Here is a 12,556-nt window from a genome sequence, read left to right on the forward strand (position 1 = left end):
GGGAGCCGCGCGATGCGCGGGAGCTGTGATTTAACGCTGGGCCATTGGCGTGATGTTCGCGTTTTGTTACTTTGGTTTTAAGTTAAAAGGTGTGTTTTTAAAAGGCATTTTAGATTGAAAAGCCTGCATAGGGGCTCCTGCTGCCCAGCCCGTTATGTTTCTTTATTCAAAATGCAGTTGACCTGGACCGAATTTTCATGTCCTGTCCAGCTATAATAAAGTATCTGTAGTAAAATACCTGTGTGGTCTTAAAGTGCTTAATAGGAGCTTAAAACACTTTACGCTATTTGACCTACCCTGTTATATATTAATATAATGAAGTAGGTCTGATAGATGGATTCTGTTGAGTTTCATAGTTACTATAACATTTTTGTTAAGCTTTTATCATTGCTAGTATATTGATACGGCCTTTTCCTTGTTTGACTTTTTTGGCATGTAATGAAATAGGCCCATCTGCAACTTTTTATCAGAGGGTTAAAGAAGAAAGGAGTCAGGTTGCATACTGTCATTAAATCTATAGGAACTTACTGTTTTGAGATGCCTTTTCCCCAGTCAGATTTGGTTGAAATTGAAGAGGGATGGGAATCAAGCATTGTCTAGGTGGCTGGGGCACATGGCTCCGTACACACCCCTCTTTCCACCACTCATACTCTCTGCTGTGTATTTGTATGTGCCTTTTATGTTCTGGATTCCCTTCTCCTCTATTATGTTAATTTTAATGAACAAAGCTGCTTTTCTGTCATACTCAGCTTATTCATCTTTGAGGCTGAATGCTTAACATAAATCTTTCAGTATGAGCATTCTTCTTGCCTCCCTTTGAAAAGTTTCATTATCATTGCCATCATCTTCAGCTCAATTGTGTCAGTCAAGGGGGAAGGACAGGAAAACAGCACAGGTGATGAATAGCAAGCAGGGTGTTAAATAATTGCTGCTGTAACTCCAAAACAGTGAGTACAGAAGTGACAGAGGTAGCGGGAGTGTTCCTTTAAGAACACAAGAGAAGAAGACTCTGGGGGAATCTGGTTGTAGTTTCCACTGTGTAATGGATGGAGCCAGACTCATCAAAGGACACAGAATGGACTAGAGTGTAACAAGAAAAATCCTCATGGGAAGAGTAAGGGAAAATATTTTCATAGCAAGAATCATTAAATACTGGTAAAAAAGTTTCCCAGAAAGATTGCAGAATGCCCATCCCTGGAGACTGCACAGTCATCTGAATAAATTTCATCTGAATTAACATAACCTGGTACAGCTTTGAATTCAGCCACACTTCGAGCAGGAGGTAGAACTAAGTAACCTCTGGACACTGTTTCTAACCAAACTATTCTGTGATTTTAGAAATGAAGCATTGACTTACAGCATAGAAATACTTACGAACTTTAATCAAGTTAAGATTTTTTGGTTTATTTGGTTTTGAATACCCATTTTGCTTTTAGAAACTTTGTCTTAAGGATGGGTAAACTCAGTTTATAATTTTAATCTGCTGCTTGTCTGATTAAAATATTGCACATCTTTCCTGTGAGATTTGAGATTCTGATGCTCACATAATCTTTTCAAAGGCAACAGGCCAAGGTCTGCTGCATGGATGAAGTTCATATGTATTTCTAAGGAAAAATATAGCCACTTCAAAATGTGAGGATTAGAACTGGCAGTCTCATAGCTAACTATTATACTGATTTGTCGATGTTTGTAAATTAGTTTTTCTGTGTGACTTCTAGTCATCTTCTGCAATGACCATAGAGTATCTATATTTTAAAATAACGTTTTATTACACTGCTCGTCTAACAGCAAAAATTCAAGGCATGAAAAATGCTGTTCCCAAGAATGATAAGAAGAGACGAAAACAGCTGGCAGATGAAGTTGCCAAACTAGAGGCAGAACTTGAACAGAAGCACAAGGAAGAATTAAAGCAGCTGAAGGAAGCTTCACCTGAACAGAATAAGGTAGGCGCCCTAACTTCAGCTGAAGTTGTACAGGTACAGTTTGTGTTAGGGCTTTTTTAACTTTAAAAAATTATAATGAAATAACACTTCAAAGTAGTTATCCTTTTCTTCACAATATTAGTAACTCTTTTCAACTTAGGAAAGGTTTAGCTGTTACAGTAAATGGGCAGTGCTAGAAGGCGCATGTAACAGTGGGGCATTTTTGCTGTTGAGCACAGTTGAGAGAGCTTAAAGAATTGCTGTAAAAGGTGTTTCAAAAGCAGGTTTAATAAAAATTTACAAAAGCATGACAAAATTTGATGGCAAGACTTACTTTGTTACTGAATCCATGGATGAGGCATACAAGCAAAATTGTTACACAAATGCCAAGCTGTAACAGAAATTAAATGTAGAGTAGGGGGAAAGGTATAACACCCCAAGTAGTATTTGGTGTTGCCTTTAAGGCTACACGAGTAACTCAGTTATGTTAGAGAGTTATTTGTTTAAGTTACTGTTATATTGCCACTCTGGTTATCTTATATAGACTATTCAAGTATTCATGACCTTCAGCAGGTGTTTGACTCATCCAGTTTGTTTTGTCTTGTGATTTTGTCAATGTAAGTGATTTTTTTATATAGCTCGTGTGGTTACTGGGTTAGGTTTGTAATTTTTCTTGAGAAGTTTCAACTCTCTCTCTTTTTCAACTGGTGGTTATGCTTTGATATAGAGGGTGGACCCTTCTGCTTTAATTTCACAGAACTTGATAATGGCTGTTTGGATACCTCAGTGGCTGGCATGGTGGGGAAAGCTTTTCCTTTCAGTCAGTAAGCAGTGTTCACACTCCAGTGTGTAAGAGAACGTAGAGCTTAAATTTGAGATGCACAGTTCATAACTCTGTTGGGAGTACAGAAAAGTAATGAAATTCAAGGCAGTAGTTTGGGATGGGAAGTGCTTTGATGGGTTCTGTGCTGTACATGGATCATTGTGGTTAAACTTCATAAAAATATCCTGGAAGAGAACTTTAAATTGTTTCAGAAGATGCATGTCTTAGTTATTGTTTATACTAATAAGAACATTTAACTTTTTTTTTTTTTCCTTTTTAGACAGATTCCATAGCTGATGGGGTTGCAAATTTAGAGCTTGAAGGAGTAGAGCAGCAGATTCAGCATCCTCGAATATCAAAAGCACAGAAGAGGCGGGTATGACTTCACATTAAACATTTACAAATAACTGAATGACATTATTACTTAACTGTAATAGCCAAAGCTAAACAATTTTACGGGGGACATTACCTGGCTAATTCTGTATTGATGCTGTACCTACTGCGTGCCTTGAAAATCTGTTAAACTGCTGCCTAGAAATATATAAGGATTTTATAAATAGTTGTACTTACCTATCCTCAGCCATGAACTGGGGATCAGAATAGGTCAGGAAATGGGAGCCACAAAAAAAGAAATTATGTAAAGCAAATGATTTTTGAAAGACTTTCACTAGAAATACTATTAAAGAAGTAAAGTAATTGAATTAAAATACTATGTGGAAAATACGCAACTAGTAGAACTTTACACATTTAACAAAAGAACATCAATACTGAAGAAATTAATTTAAAATATTGAGTTGTTAAGAAACGCTACCTAGTGTCCTGTCTGTTAGGTTTAGATCTGGTTAAACATCAGATGTTGTGATGGATTAACATTATCATTGTACCTTCATGAATATTGGCTCAGGGCCAGAGGAACTCTGCTTTACTGCCTATTTTATCCCCTGTTACATGGTCACTACAAACATGTTAAAAGGATGTTCATAATTCATGGCACCATGTCTAGGCAAACCAGGAACTCTGGTCTAGTTTTCCTATATTCTGATTGCCTAAACCAGTCTGGTCTTGATTTGTGATGAATTTTAAGTATGAAAGTGGAAAGATCATTCTCTGTACTGCTTCCTTTTTTACTTGCTTATTTACTTTGGCTCTTGCTCCCTTGTTAACTTCAGCACGAACTTACGAAACATTCTATGAAAGTAATTTTTTTTGTGTTATTACATCCCTTCTAATATTCTCTACATGCATTCTTGTCCATCCTTTAGGTTGGGAGCAGTCTTTTATGATGTAGAACACATATCCTGAGGGAGTTTCAGTTTCATGGCATGAACTCCATTATGCAATCATGTGCTTAAGTGGTAGATCCCACACTTCTTACAAAAGAGCAGTATTTTCTGATGTTTAATTAGAATTCCCATACTTGAGTGTTGAAATAGGTGATCCTGGAGAAAGGACAATGATTAATAGCCTTTGTATGAGTGTTGTAAAGTGTTATTTTGCATGTTGATATAATTAAGATTTCTCTTGCCATAGTTTTGGGTGTGGTGTCAGAGGCAGTTAGGATATATTGGTCACTTAGCATTTGCTAAAGTTTGGGTTTGGGAGGACTCTAATTGGTATTTATTCAGGCAAATATTTCATAGGTAAGAATGTATTGAGAAAACACTGAAAGAGTTAGAAGCAAGCACTAAGCCAAGAACTGTACGGGCATATTCTAAATTTAACATTTGATGTAATTTTTGTGTGTTTTTAATCTAAGGAGAAAAAAGCTGCTTTGGAGAAAGAAAGAGAAGAAAGAATAGCTGAAGCTGAGATACAAAATTTAACAGGTGCTAGACATCTTGAAAGTCAGAAACTTGCCTCCCTATTGGCAGCAAGGCACTTGGAGATTAAACAAATCCCTTCAGATGGCCATTGCATGTACAGAGCTATTGAAGACCAGCTCAAGGATCACCAAAATTCCTGGACTGTTGCAACTCTGAGGAACCAAACAGCACAGTATATGCAAAGTCACTTCGATGACTTCCTGCCTTTTCTGACAAACCCTAATACTGGAGACATGTATAGCAGAGGTAAGACTTGTAGCATATGAGATTTTAAGAACTATTTTAAGTGTTCCTGATAAATCACTGATAAGTCTCAGTTACATCTGAATTGGGACTTTTAAGGTGTTTGTAACATTGTTACTTTATTGGTCTGCTATGAAACTTGGTACACTTAGATCTCTGTAATTAATATATATATTTTTAAATTAATCTAGGAAACATTATTCCCCATTTTAAAAAAACAGAACTTGCTGGTTACTAGATGATGTGTACTCATTCTGGGGATATGATTTGTTATTATAAACAGCTTGTCTACCAGGCTGGGGTGATTTTTTTGTCAAGTCTTATATTGGTGTTTTCAATGTACACAGGAAAGCTGTTAAAAATGGGTGTGAAACAAGCAAATCTATTTTATAATAATTTGAATAGATGCATTTTCTTATTCTACCTTCTTTTTTCACTGCAAGGTATTTTGGAACAGTTTATTACAAATAGACTAAACTAAAAAATATAAAGTGTTTTAGTGTGGAGCAACAGTGTAGGTTGAGTAAATGTAGTTAAACAGAGTTTATGTGCCTCTTACTTAAGCAATACTTGATTAATTCATTATGTCTGGAACACCACAAAAATGACAGCATAGATTTCCTTAACTTAGTGCTACATTTGTTTAATAGGCATTGCTGTGGATTTCATGTGGTCACTGGGTGCTGTCTTTCCCATGCTGACAGATTGTTATCACAGGATAAATGTGTCCCAGGAGAATACTCAATGAAATTCTGCACAGCAGCAGGGAATTGCGGTTTTCAGTTATAAGGGAAATGTATGAAAAGTCATTCTGAGCAGCGTTCAGAAAATCTGGATTCTTCTTTCTCAAAATTTGTTTGTAAGGTTCAAAAGCTTGAGGGTTTGTAATTTACAAATTTTAAACTTGGGTTCTGTAGAACATGATCTGAAAAGATTTTATTTGGTTATTTACAAAGAAACTATTGGTAATAAATACTTTAGGATGCTAAAAACAAGGCAGCTAATTCGGAAATTTAAAGAAAACCCAGCCAACTGTTCAACTGCATTCAACTGCAAGATTTTTAAAACATACCTGACACCTGGCTAATATAAGAACTAGATATAATATTCACTGTCACATTCTTTACTGAAGTTTCTAAACATCCTCTGAACAGAAAGAAAACTATATGCAATTTCGTGTTTGTTGTTACCTGCCGTTCTCTGAATAAAAAATTTAAAGTATTAACTGTACTTCTTTTTATACTCTTCTTTTATCCCTCTCCTCAGTCTGAAATTTTCTTTTTAAAACAGAATGAGTTCGGGTTTTTTTTGACATCTGTTTTTCTCTCCTTTTCTTAGTGAACATATATATTTTCCTTTAAAATGTGTTTGTACTTTTCTGGCTCTAGTTCTTCATTGCACAGTCAGTGTTTTTCCTCAGTTGCTTGTTCTCAAAGACAAGTACTAAAAGTTGTCTTTTCTTTCCCTGCAGAGGAATTTGAGAAATACTGTGATGATATAGCCAATACAGCTGCATGGGGTGGTCAGCTGGAAGTAAGTATCGTATTGATAATTTTTATTTGTGAAATTCTGAACTGGGTGAATATACCTTAAAAAAGGGCTTCTTTAGAAAGAATACCTGAAGGCATAAGGGAACATAGTCATAAATAGCTTATTAAGTACTTCTTCCTGTGGTTATAAGTTGTTTTCCCAAAGTAGTAGCTTTTCTGATAGTGCACCACTGTTCTGATGTATTTGACAACATGCAAGTTAGTGAATTAATTTGGTTTAAATATAATTAGAAAGACTGACACTATGAGTGGGGGAAGACTTAGATAGTAGCAAAGATGCCTAGAGCAGAGTATTGTTAGGTTTTTATCATGTAAGCAAGAACTTGAGCTTCAAAAAATACATACTTATTTTAGTTTGTCTTATTTTTCTTGAAAGAACAGTTAGGAAATTAATGAAAGTAGCCCAATGTTGTATCCTCTAAACAATGATTAGTTTAAGACAATCTGTTTTCAATTAAAGTTTTAGAAGTTAAAATAATTTTTCTTATTTTAATAAAGCTTATTTTCTGAAAATATTTCTAGTGTTATGCTTGAACTGTCTGCTAAAATTAAATGCCTCGTTTTCCTGTCTCCAGCCTACATTGTATTTAATCCTATTACTAATTATTTTTGCCTTAAAGCTAAGGGCTTTGTCACACATTTTACAAACACCTATTGAAGTAGTGCAAATGGATTCTCCTCCCATTATTGTTGGTGAAGAATATTCAGGCAAACCAATAACACTTGTGTAAGTATGTCATTTTATCACTTAAATTTAGTGCACTTATTTCTGTAACAGAGGGCTCAGCTTTGATTCTCACCTGCTCTTTTACTCTCTGTTACGTATCTGGTGTTGAAACAATGCTTGAATAATGGTTGTGCAGGTCAGAAATTGTTTGTGATTGACACACTGTGGAGAAATTGTAATTAGACAATGTCTGATGTGTATCAGTCACTGATTTAGAGAATGCTGCAAGGTCATTTTACTTGTTAAATAATTACAAAATAATAATGACAATGAGACAAGATGGAGGAAACTTTTTTCCCTGTTCAGAGTATATGTCAAACTGTGCCTGGAAATCACCAGAATTAAAAACTGTCTTTAATATTCTTCTGTGTAATGTTCCTATATATTTTGTTGTTAAAACTTGGCTTTGTTTAAATTGTCTTCCAGTGCTGTTACTGTTTGGCATGATGTATACTTCTTGTTAAACTGAACGCTATTTTTGTAACTTTTTTTTAGGTATATGAGGCATGCCTATGGATTAGGAGAACATTACAATTCTGTAAAAGTTCTAACAGACACTGCTACAGAAAACAGCAGCTAGCATACAAAAGTTGTGCATTCACATGGATAATGGTTGCATTGTGATGTGTTGGACTCCAGGAAATTCCCAGTAAGACTGGAAAGTAAATGGAATGGATTATAGAGTAAAAAAAAAAACCAAACCTGCAAGGTTTGACTGTAAATCAGAAATAGGTCTTGATTTAAAACCAAACCAAACCAAAACCACACAACAATATTTTGAACTTGTTGGTATTAATTATGTTTAGAAGATCTTCTGTAGAATGGTGGCTGTATAGATCAGGTTTTTTTTAATAGAGCTTCCTCCCATGCTGCAGGGAAAATACCAAGTGGTAAAAATTTGTTTTGATTAGTCTGCATTTCTGCTGAAAAATTAAGGTTAGTGAAGGTTCCTGTTCCATGATTTCTGTCAGATTTTCATGATAATGGAAGAGTTCAAGCATTTGAAATAGCTGATTGTATTTTGGTTGATGGAATATCCTCTACATAGTCCTATCAGGATCTAGTTTTAACAGTGTAGTATTGATCCCCTTCTTTATTTGGGCAGAGAAGATCTGGAGGCAAATCCAGCAGCAGAATGTCTTGCTTGGCTGAAGGAATTGCACCATCTTTTTAAGACTTTCATGTAAGATTTTTACCAAGGTTTGATGTAGGTTTTTTTTTTTTTGCAGTTGACAGTAGGAATTCGACTATTGTGCAGGAAGATCATTGTTATTTATGAGTGTACATTATAATGTCAGTGCAAGTTAACCTCACTGTTCATTCTCCATAGTCTTTCAGCTGTACATTTTTGTGAATCAATCATCTTACAGAGCTCCTCAATGTCCTCACTTCAGGTAGTAAAACTCACCTGAACTCATAATTTATGGATCTGCTGATCTAAGCACTTTGTCATCTAAAGTGTGATGTTTTATAATGCTGAAAACAGCTGGTTGCACACAGCTGAAGAAATAACTACTTTGGGTTTTGTCAGTAACTAAAGGTGATCTGGAAAAGAATTGTTTATTAATTGCTTCTTACGATGCATGGAGACTTGAAAGGTTTTAATATGGTTTGACATTTTACATTAGAAATGTAGATTGTTGTCTGTAAATGTGACTTAAAAATTAGGAGCATACTGAAACCAAAGTTGTAATGCAAATGTTTTTTAACAAGAGAAGTGATTTTTAAATTTTTTTTTAAAGCCTTAGTCAATAAAATAATTGTCTGTATTTTACTGCTGCTGAGTTGGTTTGGAGAAAAGTGGTTCATGAAAAGATTAAACACCTTTGCCCTGGTTTGAGGATTATGACCTAACAGTACATATCTTGTACTTCAGTAAAGCTAGCTTGCAGACTGACATTCCTGGAACTTAGAAAAATCTGCTCTTACTTAAGAGGGAGAGAAGTGATCACTTTATGGGGCAGATTATGTCTGATTTAAAGTACTTTGAGAGAGAGAGGAGGTGAAAAAAAAAAATCAGATAATTACAGCAGGGTTTTTTCAACAAGCAGTTCTTTGGGCTGGTTCCTGCCAGGAAAACAAAGTATTAACCAGATCAGGAGTTTTTACATTCTTAATTATCTGTTACAGTATAACAAATATAGCTGGTTTATACACAAAATCAGCTGGCTTCCTGTAAAATTTAGTTTACTACCTTCATTATATAAAATGATGGTTTTAATTTCAAACAAAAAATAGGCTACCACAGCATGGAAAAAAATGTTTCTAGTCATAATACCATTACAGATTTCACTAAAAAGAATAAGAATAATAAATATTCTTCTCTGCATTGCTTAGAATTGATATATAAAATGCACATGCTGAATTTTATAAATCCGCAGTTCTTTGGTTTATTTGGATTTCAGTTTTGTTTGATTAACAGAGAGAAAAGATGCTGGAATCGGGGAATGTCTGTACCAACAGTTTGTCATGTTGAAGATGTTTACAGTTTGTATAAAGTTAAATAATTTAATACAGCGAGTGAAAGATCCCTGCTCATTCTGTATGGGACTTGCCAAAAAGTAATAAATTGGTTTATTTGTGGCAAATCTTGTTGTGGTCAATTTTATTTTGTAGTCAAATAGTTCCCTTATTTCCTAGTATGAATAAGCTTATCCATTTAATTTTTAGGATCCTACTGTAATATGAATTCTCAAAAGCTGACTGTATTCAGGCAGACAAAGCTTTAGTCTATATGAAATCAAGTTGTTTCTGAACAAAATTTATCCTCAGCATTTTAGCAGTTAAACTTGAGCTCTTCTGAAAAGCTGTATTTGAAAATACTGTTGAACTTTGCCATGCATAAAAATGATGAAGTGGAACTGAGAGGGCGTCTTTTCACAATTAAGCATTTAACTTCTTTGTCAGATTACACGTTTCTCTGCAGAGTGACACTATTTACTTTGAGTTCGTATGTATTTCAGTAGCTTTCCTTGCTTGTGTCTGTAATTCAGTTTCTTCAGTTGCTGTTTCTTTTAAGGACTGTCAGGTATTCTTTTGAAAGATTAATTGAGATTAGTTGCCAGTAGGAATGCTCACATAAACAGGAGGGAAGCTGTCTAGTGGTCTGAAATAAATTGTGTACAATGTTCTGAAAGGGAAGAACGTATTTGTTGTTGAAAACAGTGGTCACATGTGGCGTTCACTTACTCTGCACTGGTCTCTGCTCTCCTGTCCAGTTGCGTGGGCTGCAGGCAGCCCCAGAAAGGGTGTGAGAGGTGGGTGGCAGCCAGAGAGACTGCAGACCTGTAATAATTGATTTAAATAGTAAATTAATTCATTTAATAATTTATTCTTTAAATACTAAATTAGTTCAAGGACCTTTTAAAAGAAGGAAATTATATAAAATGCAATGAAGCAGTGATGTCCCTTGTGTGCATTTGTACAATTCTCATAACTTCTATTTATGTATATTAAAATATTGCACCAAAGCTAAAACCAGAGCTTTTTTTTATGTTGAGGGTGGCAGAGCACTGGAACAGGCTGCCCAGAGAGGTCGTGGAGTCTCTCTCTCTGGAGACATTCAAAACCCACCTGTTCTGGGTGACCCTGCCTTGGCAGGGCGGTTGGACTGGATGATTTCCAGAAGTCCCTTCCAACCCTTATCTGTGATTCTGTAAAACACAGTGAAGAGGGAATTTGTTTCACAACCGCTTGCTTTGAGGGCAAAATTGTCAATAGGAGCACTTTTTGCCTCCTCTCCATGGTCTGTTCTTCTCCCTTTTTTAACAGGCAGTTCAACAGGGGCTGTGATAGGTTCCAGGAAAAAAAAAAACAGTGCTGAAATTTTCGGTGCATGCAGAACACATCCCCTCTGCTCCTACTGTAACTCAAGGAGAAAGATGTGCTGGCAGCAGTGTGACTGGGTACATCTGCTGCTTGTGGGATGGTGGCTCCCCCTCTGCTGTGTTATGCTTGAGTGTAACATAGTTATGAATTACAACAGTGGGAATGACTGGAGCTAAATGCACGGGTGGCCTTAGGGTTGAATGGGGTCAGGAGGGGCACTCCGTCTGGCAGTTTGGGCTGTGGATTTTACCCAGTTCCTCCTTCAGCAGCTTATGAATTCGGTGATGTGACAGTGACCAAGTGAAGGCAGGCAGTGTCCCTTTTGTGGGAAATACGCGTAGTCACAGTGCACACAAAGGGAGGTGTGTTCAGGGGAGTCCTGCTCAGACACTGCAGAGGTGTGCTGGGTCAGTGGCATCTGCAGAGGTGCAGCAGCCTTTCTGCAAAGGAGCCAATGATGAATGTCTCAGAGATGGCCTGAAAGCTTTGGTGAGAGTGGACATCAGAATGTCCCATCTGCATCATCTGGGTACTTTGGGCTGTCATCTGTCATAGGCCATGGAATTGTTGCAAGTACAACTTTCTATTTTTAGTCCTTGAAACACAGCCTTCCCTCCTCTGTCTCCCAGCAGATCTCCTGGGATGTAATAATGAATGACAAGCAGCCCGTGTTTATTACTTAATATGTGAGAAGATAAGCAAACTTAAAAATAGGATCTGAAATAACAGAAGGCATTTTCTGTACTTTCCTTGGCTCCAGTGAGAATGCTAACCCACCAATTCCTTTGTTTTGAGCAACTAATAAAAGGAACACATGGGTTATGATTGATCACTAGGGCCGGGTGATAGATGTACTTTTGAATACAACTAAAATCCTTAGCAATTGCCTCTGTATGTTAGAAACAGTTATATCATAAAAAGAATTATTCACACACACAAAAATATTTGGTAAAATTCTGAATAAACTGATGTAGTCTCTGTGTTGAAGATTAAATAAAGACCTCAAGGTGTTAATTGAAAGGCTTTATACTCTTTACAAGTTAGAAAAATCGGAGTGCATAAACTTATCATAGTAAGCAGATTAAAAAGTATTCCTAGGAGCTATATTTTCTGCAGAGGCTCCTTGAACTTCATCATGATATATGAAGGAGTTAGACATGTTAAGAATCTGAGGGTGCTGTTTGTCCTGAAATAAAAATCTTTCAGATGTGAGTGGTGCTGTTTTATTTTTTATTGCTGTATTTTTTTCTTCTTTTGAAGGCTAGTGTTATGAAAACACTTGAGCATGATCTCTTATTTGAAATTATTATGTAAATCATGAAGATGCACTGTTAGAATTTGTCTTGGTTTGAAAGACAGGTGTCTGCTAAGGAAGGCAGGAGCCTCCCTTGGAATGGCAGAGGCGACCTCCCTTCCCTCCGAGTTATTATAATTTTGAAATCAAGGGGCTTTTAGGCAAAGATGTGGGAAATAGGAATAACAGTTCTTTACTATTATATATCTATATGTGTATAACCAGTCAAACAAACAACAATAACTATGGCAGTAACAGCAATCACAAACCCAGTGCCAGCCTTCTCGGCTGTCAGGCCCTTTCCCCTCGGGTGCAGTTCCGCTCGCAGCCGGCAGGGGCGCTGGCG

At 36.3% G+C, this 12,556-nt stretch overlaps 1 protein-coding gene across 1 annotated transcript; it reads left to right on the top strand.

Moving 5' to 3' along the window:
* Positions 1 to 2: 2 nt before the first annotated feature.
* OTUD6B (OTU domain containing 6B) lies at positions 3 to 9,676 on the top strand (the record flags this gene model as incomplete). Its single annotated transcript, XM_017731045.1, has 8 exons — positions 3 to 25; positions 1,053 to 1,056; positions 1,788 to 1,943; positions 3,026 to 3,121; positions 4,502 to 4,814; positions 6,283 to 6,344; positions 6,982 to 7,088; positions 7,584 to 9,676. Coding segments are annotated over 8 exons (846 nt in total), but the record flags the coding sequence as incomplete, so codon positions are not given.
* Between the last annotated feature and the right edge of the window lie 2,880 nt (positions 9,677 to 12,556).

Source organism: Corvus brachyrhynchos, unplaced genomic scaffold (genome assembly GCF_000691975.1).
Source record: "Corvus brachyrhynchos isolate BGI_N302 unplaced genomic scaffold, ASM69197v1 scaffold293, whole genome shotgun sequence".
In the NCBI taxonomy this organism is placed as follows: domain Eukaryota; kingdom Metazoa; phylum Chordata; class Aves; order Passeriformes; family Corvidae; genus Corvus; species Corvus brachyrhynchos.